The sequence below is a fragment of the Aquila chrysaetos genome, chromosome 17 (assembly GCF_900496995.4).
Source record: "Aquila chrysaetos chrysaetos chromosome 17, bAquChr1.4, whole genome shotgun sequence".
In the NCBI taxonomy this organism is placed as follows: domain Eukaryota; kingdom Metazoa; phylum Chordata; class Aves; order Accipitriformes; family Accipitridae; genus Aquila; species Aquila chrysaetos.
Genome location: NC_044020.1, coordinates 15435524 through 15450233, shown reverse-complemented (window position 1 = coordinate 15450233; position 14710 = coordinate 15435524). Strand labels below are relative to the sequence as shown.

At 39.4% G+C, this 14710-nt stretch overlaps 1 protein-coding gene across 2 annotated transcripts in view; it reads right to left on the bottom strand.

Annotated features, from left to right (window-relative positions):
• Window positions 1-14710, bottom strand: part of DERA (deoxyribose-phosphate aldolase) — a 57173-nt gene that overhangs the window by 28454 nt on the left and 14009 nt on the right. For both annotated transcript variants that reach the window (XM_030040358.2, XM_030040360.2), the window contains exons 4-6: window positions 13494-13589; window positions 12000-12134; window positions 3864-3992 (exon numbers count right to left, since the gene is read on the bottom strand). In XM_030040358.2, the coding sequence (XP_029896218.1) occupies window positions 3864-3992; window positions 12000-12134; window positions 13494-13589 (360 nt within the window). The remainder of the gene's footprint in view (window positions 1-3863; window positions 3993-11999; window positions 12135-13493; window positions 13590-14710) is intronic.

The following is a 14710-nucleotide window of genomic DNA, read 5'->3' as shown; positions in this document are numbered from 1 at the left end:
GTTTATTCCAAGAGGCTACAAAGACACAGATTTGAGTGTGTCCTATAGAAATAGATGTGACTCACACAAGTATACACCAGACAGTGTAAACCACTAATTAGTTTGCTCTACTCATTGTCTGGAAGCTGTCTGGTAGAGTCAAAGATGCAGTCAGTTTTCCCTGAGAAGCTCGTGTACTCAAACCACCATCAAGACTTCAAGAAGCTCAAGAAATGGCAATGGATGTTATAAACCAATGACCAAAGATTCCCTGATTCAGTGCTGATATTTTCTCTCGGTCAGCTTTCTGAAAACAATGTGCTCCCTTGGTAGTAACACAGAGCCACTGATGTGCAACCCTACCTGCCATTTTGTCCTCCTTAGCACTGCAAGGATTATTCTTGCTAAGTGAGTCACTGTCCTTAGAGGGCTGTCAGCCTCTTTCACTCAGAAATAGGTTCTTAAATATTCCAGAAGAATTTATTGCATGTCAGTCAAGTCTGTAAAGGTATGGTTAAAAGAATTTGAGAGAACTGGGTGCCTGCTCCCATTCTGATGTCTTTCTCCTTATGTACTGTGCTAGAGAAGAAAGAAAAGTAGTCATGGTACTTTGGAGATACGATTTCAGACACAGGAGGAGCCAAAAGCCACTGCTTCAAATAGAGGCAAATTATTCTCATACCTCACTGTGAAGCAACACTTTTCCCAAGTTCTTGCAGGTGCAAGCATTAACATCTTGTACGTAGGCGTGTTAGGCAAAGCACCATTTCTACAACTGGCCTCCACCTCCAGTGCACTGCTAAGATCTGCACATCTCACTGGGCTCAGCCTCACTCACTGGTGTGCAGTGAATGGCTTCTGCTGAGCCCTGCAAGGGCTGTGATTCAGAGTACAGCTGTTTGTCTGCAGAAGCAGCCTATGTAATCTGCTTTGAATATAAAAGTGCACGGGCACACCACCCCTGCCTGAGCACGGCCCTTAGCATTCTTTTAAAATCCGAGCCAATGAGGAGGTGCACATTTTTTGACCTTTTACCATCCCTTTTCAAGTCAGTGATCTGTGCAGTTGGCCTCACATCCAGTGGCTGAACCCCAACCCGCTAGCTGAATCAGACCAAATGTAACATGCTGTGGTTCCCAGCATACACCAATAATTCCTCAAGCCAGCACAAGGAAGACCGTATAAAACTTCTGGAAAGTTATTTGGGAAAGGAGACATCTGGGTTGTATGCCCTGTTCAGTTAATCGCTTTGTGCAAAGCAGAGCAACTTTATGGGGAAGGACTGAGGTCCTTAACAGCAAATACATGGTAAATTGACCTATGTGGAAGAACCTCACTCAGAGAGACCAAGTCCCAGACATCCCAGGCAAGCTTTTTAACCACACAGCTACTGATAAATCAGCATTGTGATACTCTCTCAGCCTTCTGAGTCTCACAAATGAGACACATGGGAAATACACATATTTTATATACACATTGCAACACAGCTAGTGGCTTTGTGCTTCAGGACCTAGGTGAATGCGTGCATGCTCAGCAAGGGCAATGTAAACTTCTCTAAGTCTAGGATTTTGTGCTCCCTACATGATAGGCTTACATTATGCATAGTGAAGTGAAAACAGTTTAAGGACTGCACGCCAAGTCCTCTGTTGCACTGATGAAATCGTATGCAAGGCAAGGCTGTAAACCAGACTATTGAGGTTGTGACCATTAAAAAAAAAAAAACATTTCCAACCAATCACAAAACACACAGCAAACTAGTTAACCCTTTTCTGGGCTGATTTTCAACTGTATTACTTGGAAAACTCAGGTTACAATGCAGCATGATGAGCACTTCTAACAGCACAGCTGAAGCAGCAGCAAATTTTGGTGTAAAGGACAGGAGCAATTGGCCAGAGGCAGCAAAAACTTCTAAAGCCAGTTTTGCAGTTGAATCCACTATACTGTGTAACTAATTTCCCCATATAATACTCATTACTAGGGTCAAGTTTATCAGAGTTGTTGCTTTATCTTCAGATAAAAGTTGCCAGGGCCTGCCATATCCACAAGATTATCTGCTTTTTTTCTTTCTTTTAAATCATGGCACCAGCTGAAAAAAATATATGGATACTAAAGCTAGAATTTAAAACTACTGTGCCGAATTACTTTCTCCTCCAAATGCTACAAATATAAAAATCAAACAAAATTCAACGGGAATTTGAGGTTCTCGGCAGTTCTGACAAGTCAAAGTCTGAAAATCTGGCCCTCAATACATGTACGTAGGGCACCAATAAATTCTTATTTTTACACCTACCCACAAAGAAAAAGCAAGAGACTGAAATAAGAAAATTACTGCATATATTCAGATGGATAAGTGTTTTGTAAAATGAATAACTATGCAAGGAAAATCATTAACAATAGAGCCATCTGCTGTATTTGAAAAAAACTACACCAGCAAAAAATCTGAAAATGTTAAAATGCTTTACAACCTGGATTTTTCACTACTCCGTGTTACAAAAAGTGATCATAATGATTAGTACATCAGTTTAAATGACAGGACATGTGTATTTCTTACACCTCTTCTAATTAAAAGCAGTATTTACTGGCATAATAATGATCCTCTGTATCTAATGATACCAATTGTCATTGTAGCTGAGCATGTAAAAAGCCTGAAATGCTTCCCATTCCATTTGAAGTAGATAAGCATAGTGTTGTGTAAGGAGACAATGAGGTCAGCAGCAAGTTAAATATTTATTTAAATACTGACAAGACACTTGGATGATTTTTTTCTTTCTCTAAAATAACAAGCAACTCCAGGTCTGAAGAGCTTACAGTAGAAGAAAAAAATCAACACAAAAATGAGGGAAAGTTTAGAAGACAGACTAACCCAAGTGGTTCTTAGTATATCTTTACACTTCTATCAATTCAAAATGTTCAAAGAACATAGCCTTATCAGCCAATTCCCAGTTCTGCATCTTAAAGATGGCATTAAAACACAGCCCTAAAATTCTGGTTAAACTAGGGAAAATTGTATCAGCACAGACCCAAAGCTGCAGACAGAATATACTGCTGTAAATCTGGGATCAAATGGGTGATTTGCTACATTCAGTCTGCAATGGCTATAGCTATGCAAAAAAGTAATACCTACAAACTATATGTAGCCCCTGAAAACTCTATCCTGCTCATGTGAATGTGTTTCTTAGGTGAAAGGTTCAGAATAAGACAGACACACTCCAAACATCAGGTCAGATGTAATTGAGTTTTCAAAGACAGGGAAGACTGAACACCTTTTGAAGTGCCAATTAATTGCCGGTAGTGACTGCCAGTGTTTGTGAGTGTGCCAGTTAAAACCAGTTATAATCAAGCCCATCCCAATGCCTGCTGGAACATGCAGTGTTCTTCGCCTCACTGCATTTCCAGTACAGTTGGTTTCCCAAACCGCACTGTCACAGAGGTGGTCAGAAGAAGTGATCGCAAACCAGAAACGAGAGCTGTCAGCATGAATCTTCACAGGGAAGTTCCCCTTGCATTTAAAATAAACTTATGAGCCATCTATCTACACCACATCTGTAGCTCACCACAATTGCCTGGATAAGACGTGTATCTGCCCCAAATGTATGTGTCTTTTTTAACTATACCAAAGATCAGATGTTTGACAACAAGTATTACTTGTTCCTACAAATTTTGTCATTTAGCAGTTTTAAGTGTTATCTAGCATTTCATGCAGTTTTTGTAGGTTATACAAAACAAGTGACACTTCATTACTACACCTGCAACTTCAGTAATTGCTGCATAATAGTTTTTTCTACTATCGGCAAAACTAAACTTTCACAACTAGAATTTTTTAAGCTTCATAAATAATATAGCAAAGACATTCTTAGCTTAAAAAGAAAACCACATATATTTACCTGCCATCATAGCTATCATACTGGCTTTGTAGACATTAGCAAGGCACCCCAGTTCACCTGTTGCCAAGATTGTTTTCATATGAGCTTTTCCACAGGCCTCACGGCACTGACGGATCTCCTCGTAGAGACCTGTGGATAAAAGCATGTGAAAATGATCAAAGTTGCCTGAGAGACATTTTCAAGTATGGCTGTAATTTCCACTTCTGGATTAATTTCCAATCTTATAATTAGTCATAGCACTCAAGAACTTAAGTTTTGTAAGTTCAATAAATTACATGACTGGAGGTAATTAACAATGCCACACAGTTTCAGACTTAACTTAATAGCTATTAATGTCGGTTCTCTCAAAACTAAGAATGTGCACAGTATGCCAAACACTCATGAATACATCATGAGTAAAAAATGCTATGATAGTCAAGATTGATTTTAAAACAGCTTTTTCAGCAATAAATATGGTAGTACATCGAATCAGTACTCAGGGGCAGTTATGCTTTCCCGTCCACATCACGTCATCATCCTCTCTGTCCCCTTCAGCCACATTTGCCAAAGGGCTCAGCCTAAAAGACACCGAAGGTGTGACCAAGTTGTCTAATGACAAACATTAGGGCCACCTGAGATGCCATGACGTATCTCCCTTGGCTTCCAGCTGCCACTCCTGGAGGCTCCACATCTCCCTTCAGTTTCCTGCTGTTCGCCCTGGTAGCATGGGACCATCTCGGGAAGTCTGATTATGGGGCTCGATGTCTGCATTTAGGCATCTGAATCCCACTTTAAACTTCTTGAAAATAAGAATTTCCTGAAAAAATCAACGCGGTCTGCTGACATCCCTGGTGAGGAGAGACCAAGGCCTGGGATCACACCTCAAGGACCAGCAAATCCACATGGATCTGTGTTTACAAACCACCTCAAGTAGTTGCGTTGCCCACGAGGTTACTAAGGACTTGGACCATCCTGTGCTGTGACCTCAAACGGCCCCAACAAAGCTGAAGGAAGCACCACGGCAGGAGGGCCAGCAGGACAACATCTGCCTAGCACGCTGTGGAGCTACAGCTCCACGGACAGAGCTGGACCCTCGCTTCTGATGCCCACGCTCGCTGAGGAAGCTGGCTAGAGCTCAGGAAGGAGGTTTGTCATGATCCGCTGTTACACGCACAAGCACTGCGACTCGCACTCACACAGACAGCAGGGCTGACTTACATAAAGCCTTTCAGATCGGAGATAAAGCAGACCATTATCTCTGTGTCTTCACACCACTTCGAAAACAAAAAGCAAACCCTGCCCTGGAGTTGCCCCTCCCTCCCCACAGAGAGTTCCATCACCTCTTGCTATCAGTCTGTCTTCTGACCTACAGCTCGCCTTAGCTCTCCTGCCCAGGCAGTCAGCATGTCCCTGAGACAAACCAGCACCCTTCCCGCCTGCTCGCCGCCTCTCCGTGAACTGCCACGCAACCCGCCGGCCACCGGCTGCAGCCAGGGACAAGCAGGGACAGGGAGGACAGGCCGGCATTCGGCTCCTCATGGACATCGCCCAGAGCAGACCACCCCCTCACAAACTCCTGCTTTCGGATTTACAAAGTGTCGTGGCCAGAGGCATGCTTAACTTTCTAACAGTTCTATATTTTCACAGACTCAGTAAGGACTGGAATAAACTTGGACATAACCAACTGTAAAAAGGCTGGAATTTGTAGACCTGGTCAGGTAACGCAACAGAGGGAGCACAGGGAAACCCTCCCATGCTTTTTGGTAAAATTCAGCAGTGCTCCCACAAAATTTTAAACATAGGGAGACTAAAAGAGCTAGAAATTATTGAAACATAGCTGTTAGAAGCTGGTCACTTAGAGATGTTTAAGATTCCTCCAGTGTGGAGAGAAAAGCAGCTCTCACAGTGTACAGCCACCATTTCTGGGATTTGAATTTTAAAAAAAAGGCATGAAATAAGCAAACAGGATCCTTTGCAAGAGAGTCCTTTTCACAAATCGTACTAAATCTTCAAAGGCATAATCGAAAAGTTCTTTTATGGAAGGCTAAAATACAGCTTTTAACAAACCTTTCTTGCTAAAACAGTCCAGGACATGGTGATGAAGACTGAATTTTTTCATCGATACTATCTTTCTTTTCCCCTCAGTCCTCAAGTGAGACCCAGAAACATACAGCAGGGTTTGCCAGCTGCTGTATGGCTGGACCTCCCCTCCACCTGTGATGCTGCTGCATCCTATTGATGCCATCAGCACACCAGGCAGCCAGGGCTGGGATGGCTGGGGTGGTCCTCTGAGACATACTACACACATTAGTAGACAACTGGCTAATGCACTTAGCAAGTCCCTTTATAGACACCAGGCTTCACCTTGTTTCTTACTGTGTACCAAAGGTGTGAATTAATCAGTACTAGCATGCAGTCTAACATGTTTTATTGATCAATTGATGATACTCCAGAAACCTACATCAAATCGAGACTCAAAAAGGAAATACAAAGAACCTGTGCTATTTTCTTGTGCATTTGATAACAGTGCTCATGTTAGATCCAAATGCAGTCTTTTTTTGTGGAGTAAGGCTTTCCTGAAGCTTTTGGAAAGCCAGAGAAAGCAGCTTTCATGTTCTTCTAGCTTCGGTAACAGGAAGAAAAGACTCGAGTTTTCTCTACCTTTAAGATACACCACCAAAAATGTCACAATAAAATCAACAAAATGTACATTTAGGTTGGATTCCAGGAAAAGAAATTACAACCTCATAGCTGTTGTTCACTGGAGTTCATACCGCAGCTACAGCATTCTCCCTATTGTTGGAAGGTACTTTCATATGCAATTAGTGCCAAGATCATTTGAACAGTCTCACTATCTGACAGCATGCATCAACCCACGGACAGGAACAACTGAGGAACTTCAATCATCCGTGTCTATCAGGTTAGCTGAGGTGGTGGAAAAGTAGGCATACTTTAATGGGGCAGGTGTGTAGGTAATAAATACTGCTCTTTATTCAGAGACCAATTATTGCAGACAATAGCTGGCATTCATAGGACATTCTCAACGCTACAGTAAAAGCAGAAATAGAAAGGCAACTACCTCTGGGACAGAGAAAATTAACCAGAGCACCCCAGTCCCAGTGCAAGCAGGAACTGCTTTGATACAGAACAAGTACAAAAACTCCTACTCCTTTCAAAAATAAAAAAGAAGTTCCAGTACTCAGTTTTAAATCAAGGTACAAATAACTTGATTATCCTGAAACTTCCTGGCAAATGCCTGAAGTATGGGTGGAGTTAATCACACTTGAAAACGCACTCAGTGTTTCAAGGGGTCCTGGGCTTCTTCCAGGACAGTCTGTGCTGCCAAAAAGTCCATTATTTAACTACTCAGTTCCATCAAGCCAAACAGTAGCAGGAGCAGAGCTGGATGCTGCTGTTCTGGGAACATCTGCAACCTGTGCAGAACACCAGTAACTGACGCAGCAGATAGAGCTTCTCTGGTTAGCAGTAGTGGCACAAAGATTTTGGGAAAAACCTCTATCACAGAAAACCCTGCAGTCATATTTTCAACTGTGAGCTAAGACCACCATGAAGAGGTTGCAAGAGATCTCATACTGACTGCTAAAAACAAGGAAAAGAAAATCAAGAGCTCTCAAAGCAAATGGCCAGTACTGTGCAGCATCTTGAACACAGCACCAACACTATCCATTCTGAAAGAAGTCTAAGTCTTAAGCCAGAGAAAAAAAAAAGAAAAAAAAAAAAAAGAAAAAAACCCACCAAAAAAAACCCCCAAAGCAAGCCAACCTATATAGAATGTATTTGGAGCCAGTTGCTCATTGATGTAGTCTGTAGTAGCTCCACTGACTTGGCTGTTAAAATGGATGTGACATAAGAACTCTTCTACTTTGCATCCACTTACTTAAGATACCTTACTACTTTCATGAACTTTAGATCTGCTTTTATTGGATGCATTTATAGAAGTCAGAAAATTCAGATTTTATAGGAAAAAAAAAAAAACTTTCATAGGTGTGGTTTTAATTTCACTGTTATAAAAGGTAAGTGTTGGAAGGTGTCTTTTGTGTAGTTTTCCTAAAATTCTAACTATTCAGTACATTATATTGATTTTTAGCAGCTATTAAATATACCAAAGAAAATGTTCCTCCCCCTACACATTTCTCAAGCAAACATCCCTGACAACTACTGCTAGCTATAATCTGCCCTAGATTGTCTAGATGGTCTTTTGCTTTGGTCTAATATATTTGTCCTATAAATCACAAAATAAATGGGATAACCAATATTTCCTACACAGAAAATGAAAATATTAAGGGGAAAAAAACACAGCTTAAATTTTTATGAAACAGCTCTTCTCCAAAAATGTGGTGATAAAAACACTTTCTTTTTTTTTTTTTAAATTCAGCTTATTTGCTGTTTTTACCTAGTCACTCACATTGACTGGTGTTAAGCGTAGAAACTGAGATGAGGGGGGAAGATGTTTCGATTTCTGTTAGACCAAAAGATCAAGGTAATCATGATGGGAAACTGGAAAATGAGCTGGAGTCCCTTCTGTCTTGCATGTTAATGGCAGGTTTGTTAACAAAATGACAAGCAAAAGGCTATCAGCACAACACGACTCTTTCAGTTCTGCTCTCAGCCACATATGTGCAACTCCAGGCTTCAGTCATTCACATGAAACTGAAAACAGAGCTTGGCTTCAGGAATCTGAGCTGCTGCTGACAATATAGGACATAGAAATTGTGCAACTAGACTTCGAGATCCCAAGTCAGCTTGCACACCTAGAAAACGGTAAATCCAGCTATATTATATCTGAACAACATGTGGAGTCTTTTCCAAGTCTCTGGAGCAGGAAGTGTATTTTCTCTGCACTGTTTATAAATTATGTAACACAAAAGGGGGCCCCAATCCCTGAACAAAGCCGCTAAACTCACAGTTGAATAATTATTAACAGAATTGAAAGGCAGCTTTACAATGAGGTTATACCCAATGTATTTCATGGATGCAGCCATGTTCAAACTTCTTAGATTATACTTGGTTTTTTTTCTTTTCTTGTAGGAAAATTCAACTGACAGAGCAAATGATGGGTTAACAATACCTCTGAAGCCGCTGACAGTGTAGTATGTCCAGGTGTTTGCTAAAAGCTGTGGAAATAGAAGTAACATTACAGCACCCCAGAGAGCTTCAGAAGGTACTGCAACTCCAACATATTCATTGATAACAAGGGGAAAAAAAAAAAAAAATACAATTTCTTTCAACAATTTGTTGGTCAACTTCATCACTCTTTACATACAGGCTGCACATTCAGTGCCTAAAGACAGTATCTAAATTGTGATTTTTAAGCTTAATCCATACTTTGTCAAGTGATAAAAGACAATGGTTGAGTAAACTATTGTAAAGTAGTATTGCTTTAAAAGCTAATAGGTTGTAAAAGGTATCTAAGTTCATAAACTTAAATCTCATTTAATATTATTTTCCAATGTAATTTAGCTGTCCAATAAAGCTTCTTTCATGTTCAGCACTACTAAAAAGATCTTAACAATTACTTCATAAAGATCTAGAAAATATATTCTGAGTGTCATAAAGAGCTCCAACAATATTTAAGAACTGCTTTAAAATAACTTGACATAATTGGACATACACTAAAATATTTAATAATCAAACAAGCCTTTGAAACAAATCACAAAGCAACACTATCCTATCATGGTAACCCCAATTATTGCACAGGCAAGAAGAAAAGCTAAAAATATATGAACGGTAAGATAAAGCACTCTACCACATACATATTTTTGTCAATAACTCCTGAAGCTGTGAAGACAGGCAGCATGAGAAAATAGCAATAAAAATATATTAGTGTTATAAGCATAAGCAGAGATTCTGTCATAACTGCAAGGCAGCTCTAGTTGATGAAGCACACTGAACATAGGCATAGTTACTGCACTAAACTTTTCAATTTTATGTAATACAGGGATCCATCCTAAAAAAGAGTTCTTCATCCCTTCTTCTAGCTCCCTTAAACTTACTTTATACATTGTTTTGTATCATACCTAATCATTAGAGGTGGGAATCTGCATGTTCACACAGTTAACACATCTATTGAAAGCTAAACAGGAAGTCAGAACACTAGATTTTCACCAAAATATTCAGATCACCTACTGAAGTAATTTTTTTGGATGGGCAAGTTAAGTATGGTAATATTTCACCCTATAGTATCATTATCTGGATGGCAAGTAAATTCTGTTCCTGAGGTAGCTTTTTTCAAGACCATGTAAATATGTGTCATACACAGATTCACGTTCTTGAATAAACTTTCAGAAAACATTTGGAAATAATTTCAATTCTGTCCTCAGTTAAAAAAAGTAAACTAACCATTGCCAAAAACCAGGATGGCTTTCAACCTTGTCATGACTTCAGCTATGGATAAAAGAATATGCATACCAAATCAAAAGTCATCCCTAATTTGCTTATTTAGTAAACTGACAGCTTTATACTACACCCATCATTGCTGTGTCTGTGTACTCCTCCCCGGTAATTTATGATCACAAAAACCCAATTAATTTCCCATATAGAAAAACCTAACAATGTAGGTATGTCCAGTTTATTTCAATCACTGATACAAACTTTCTCTCTGAATCTAGCCCTGTACTTCTCCTCTGAGTTCTCCTTCACGTAATCCCGGGCAATATAACCTCGAGCCTGCATTTGCAATTGCCTACATGCACTAACTTTCTGATCTCTGCTCTATGCAACTTGTACATAACAGTGGTTTGTACCATGAAGTCTGAAGCATGGTAACCACAGTTATGTGAGAAATCGCTACAAGACAGACTTTTTCAGACACAATTGCAAGTTGCTGCTCAAGTCCAGTTTAGTGATCTTTTTTTAGTCTTAGTGACACATCACTGACTCAGCTCACTTTGTGTCCAAGACCAATACATGTTCCTAGTGGAGTGCAGCTCCTGGAGAGGGTATCTGCTTTGTAGACCATAGTGTAGACCCTAACAAAGATACAGCGTAGGAAAGTGTGATATAGTCTTACTGCCAGCTGGTGTAGAACTTGATCCATCATTCCATCTTATTTAAAAACACTCAATCACCCAGTCTCCATATTCCAGCAATTTCTGAGGCCATACCTGAACGTAAAATAGCCACTGTGAAAGAAACAAAGGTCTGCAACAATGCCCATCCTCAAGAAGTCAAACATTTGTAAAGCTGCATATGTTTAAGAGCAAAAGGATGGAGATGGTAAATACTACAAAAGATGTCAAGATGTTACAGCAAGTGGAAACCAGGATATCAGTCCTGAAGACACAGATGCAGAAATATGTGGGGGTTTTGGTTCAATTTTAACTGTTACTTGAAGGAAGACGAAAATCAGAAAATACAATCTGTTACCATGATGATTGTATTTCCTTAACCAAACTCAACTACCAGGGCTCCTTTATGAAGTCTTCCAAGAAAACAGGTTATTACGGCACTGCATTATACAGCTAAATGGAAAATTCATTCCAAGACAATGACGTGTTTACCTTCACATGGAGATTAGTTATAGGAGCATTGTCAGCACTTAAGGCAAACCATTCACAGTACATTAAGAAGGCAATTAGAGCAAAAACCATCTTCAGCATTATTGTTCTTACTAATTAGTAGTAGTCTACAGACACAAGAACATCAATAATATGAATAGTTAATTTGTACCCTCAACTTTCAGGAAAAAGAAAACAACTAAAATACATATTTTTGTCAAGAATTGAAACATGTATATTTAACAAGGTATCATCTACATTAGCAACCCCTTGGGGGTTTTAAAAAACCTCTTCAAATAATTAGGCATTCTCTTCCATTTCACTTGCTATTTTTTTAATCCTGTACACAAAATCCTCTAAAGGCATAGAAGGAATAGACCTGAATTTTCAAAACACAAAGTCATTCTGCATGCCCAGCTTGACAGGACTTTTAACAGCATTCTTTTAAAAAAATGCAACCATTTGTCATAAATTAGTTAAATAGTTTTCATTTAGTTCAGTGCCCCAGATTATCAGTTACTCTTAGGGGAGGGACCAAATTCTTCAAGGACTGATGTGGAGACTTGGGGAAGAGACAAAGACAGAGCTTGCACGTGCACATACAGAGGTTTAGGTTCCTTGCCAAAGGATGGGTACTTACGTTCCCACTGGCCAGTCAGCACCAGACTTCTGCTAATGACAATGTCAATCTCTCTGGCACCATATTCCACAGCTAGCTTTATTTCGGCCAGTTTGGTTTCTAGAGGAGTTTGTCCGGATGGAAACCCAGCAGCCACTAGCAAGAAGGGGGATGCAGGTAGAGGGAAGAAAATGTTTTATAAATTGACCATAAAAACACAAATACCTCTAATACACCAAAGAGTTTGAAAGTTATTCTTTTTTTTCCCTACCATGATTCAAAAAATCTAAAGGCACCTCATCCTACCCTCTCTTCATCCACAAGAAGCATTAGCTCTTCCCTCAAGAACCAATGTCCAGCAAGATACTAAGTGAATCTTGTGATAAGGTCTCTTTCACATACCTTAATTTTTGCCAAAGCAGCCTACATAAGAAAGCACAATATCTATTGCTTCCAGTAGAATTGAGCAAACAAGGACTGAACTCATGTATAAAGCAATACATACATTTTTAATTCTCCCCAATTCTTTTAAGTAGTATTTCAGATTAAATCCTAGTAATAAGTTTAACAGCTAAATCACAATATAGCAAAAATTGCTTTCAATGAGGTCTACTTAAGATTACAGTTATGATGTTCAAGTACAAAACCCAAAGGTAACTTTGGAAATGGAAAAAAAATAATGGCTTTATCAGATCCTCTTTCTCTCTGATATATAAGTGCATTTAGTATGTAATTTTTCCCCTATACAACAATGAAACAACAACAAAAAAAACCACTAGAAAACATGGATCTTGGCATTAAACACCTGATCTAACTTCAAAGTTAGCCCCTGCTTTGAGCAGGAGGCTGGACCAGATGACATCCAGAGCTCCCTTCCAACCTGCATAATTCTTTGATTCTACTTCTTTCTTATTGTAGATTCAGGACTTGTCTCCTGTATGTGGTGACTGGAGAAGAGCTGGCACTATTAGATTTGTAAGTACAAGTCCTGAACCTGCAGGCTGCTCAGCAGGCAATAACCCTTGCCTCTGCACACAGATTCGCTGAATTCAGGATTATACTGTTTGTACTGATTGTAGGATTATACTTAAAAGCCAAACAACTGATATGGGAAAAAAAACTTGTATTAGAACTCCTAAAGCTCATATTGCAGTTTATTATTATTATTATTATTATTATTATTATTATTATTATTATTATTATTATTATTTACTTAGTGTCTACTGATGCTTTGTCCAGCACACTATGTCAGTTTCTTCTATTCGGGTGAGGAAAACCCTGATAAGCACCTCTTTGAAGAGCTTCCAGCAAAACAGACTTGGCATTCCTGATAAGTTTGAGGTTGAAAGAAAACAAAAGATTATACCAGAAGCATATCCCCCCTCCATTCCCTTCCTTCCACCTGCTACCTTTTCACCTTACCCTCTGAAACAAAAACAAGTCCAAACTTCTGGATTTTTCTACGTATTTTATAGCATCAAAATATTTAATTGGATATTTTTGAATAAAGCTTACCTGAAGCTACTGGTATGTTACAACCAGCAGCCTTTAGGGCATTAACAGCATCGGTGACTCTTGCGGGATATACACAAACTGCTCCAACAGTAATACCTGCAAAGGCCACAGTTCATTTTTTCATATATATATTTCCATCTTCTCGAGTGCAATCCATATCATGAGCACGTGTGCATTGTTCTCACCTCCCACTTCTGCACTCTCACAAGGATCTTAAGCACCTACACTAGGGATGTCTGTTATATTGCTCAAACGGTTCAGATAATTCTCCATCTTGTTACCTCCCTCATGTTCCTTTACCTGACCCTGGAAAGAAGTTTGCATTAGCAGGAGTTAAAACACCAAGATTTCTGTCAACAGATTCACTTAAGGCCAACACATACAAGTTAAGACATGCTTAGTCAGCGAATTACTGTGAGGGAAACCACACTGCCAAGCTCTGTCCTTACTTGTTGAGCCAGACTGAGCCCAGCAGCAACTGAGCACTTTTTATGTTAATGCAGTCCTACTGCATTTCTAGTTAAAATGCTATTCTCTCAAAGTGTCAGATAATTGACCTCATATTTAATACTTCAACTGTCTGAAGAGTCCATAAATCCAAGTTTTTTAAAAAGACTAATCTTTGATATTTTATGTGTATGGCTTAAAACCAGAGGCCTGATTCCCCTTTGGTTCTACATCATATGACTTCAATCAGTGGACTAATGCCCATGTAAAACTGAAATATTTCAGTAGTAAAAGCATGCCCCAAATGTCATTGGGATTTTCTTTTTGTTAGATCATCATAAGGCCAGCACGACAGGACAAACGTCAAATGGTATTCACTGACACATCAATGATTACATCTGGAAAAATTCAGAAATGCTGCTCAGATATAAAGAGTTTTGTTTTACTGATAGTTATATGACAGTCTCAATTTGCTCTGAAGTAGTATTGTGTTCAGTCTTGTGTGTAACATTGGGACTTCAGATGGAGCCTGCTTGAGTAACGTCAGTGAAAGTTTTACTACTAGTTCTTAAGGGCTGTATTCAACCCCTTCAAGTCTGTTGACTTAGCTGGGAACTCTGTGTGTGTGCACATGTGTTTGTATACATGATACGCACACAACTGCATACACTCACTACAGGACTGACTCCCTGAAGTAGACTGGGCTGCAAAGATGTCTCCTATCTAACTATTGAAACAAGCAGGTAACAGACAGTGCTTTCTGAAGGAAA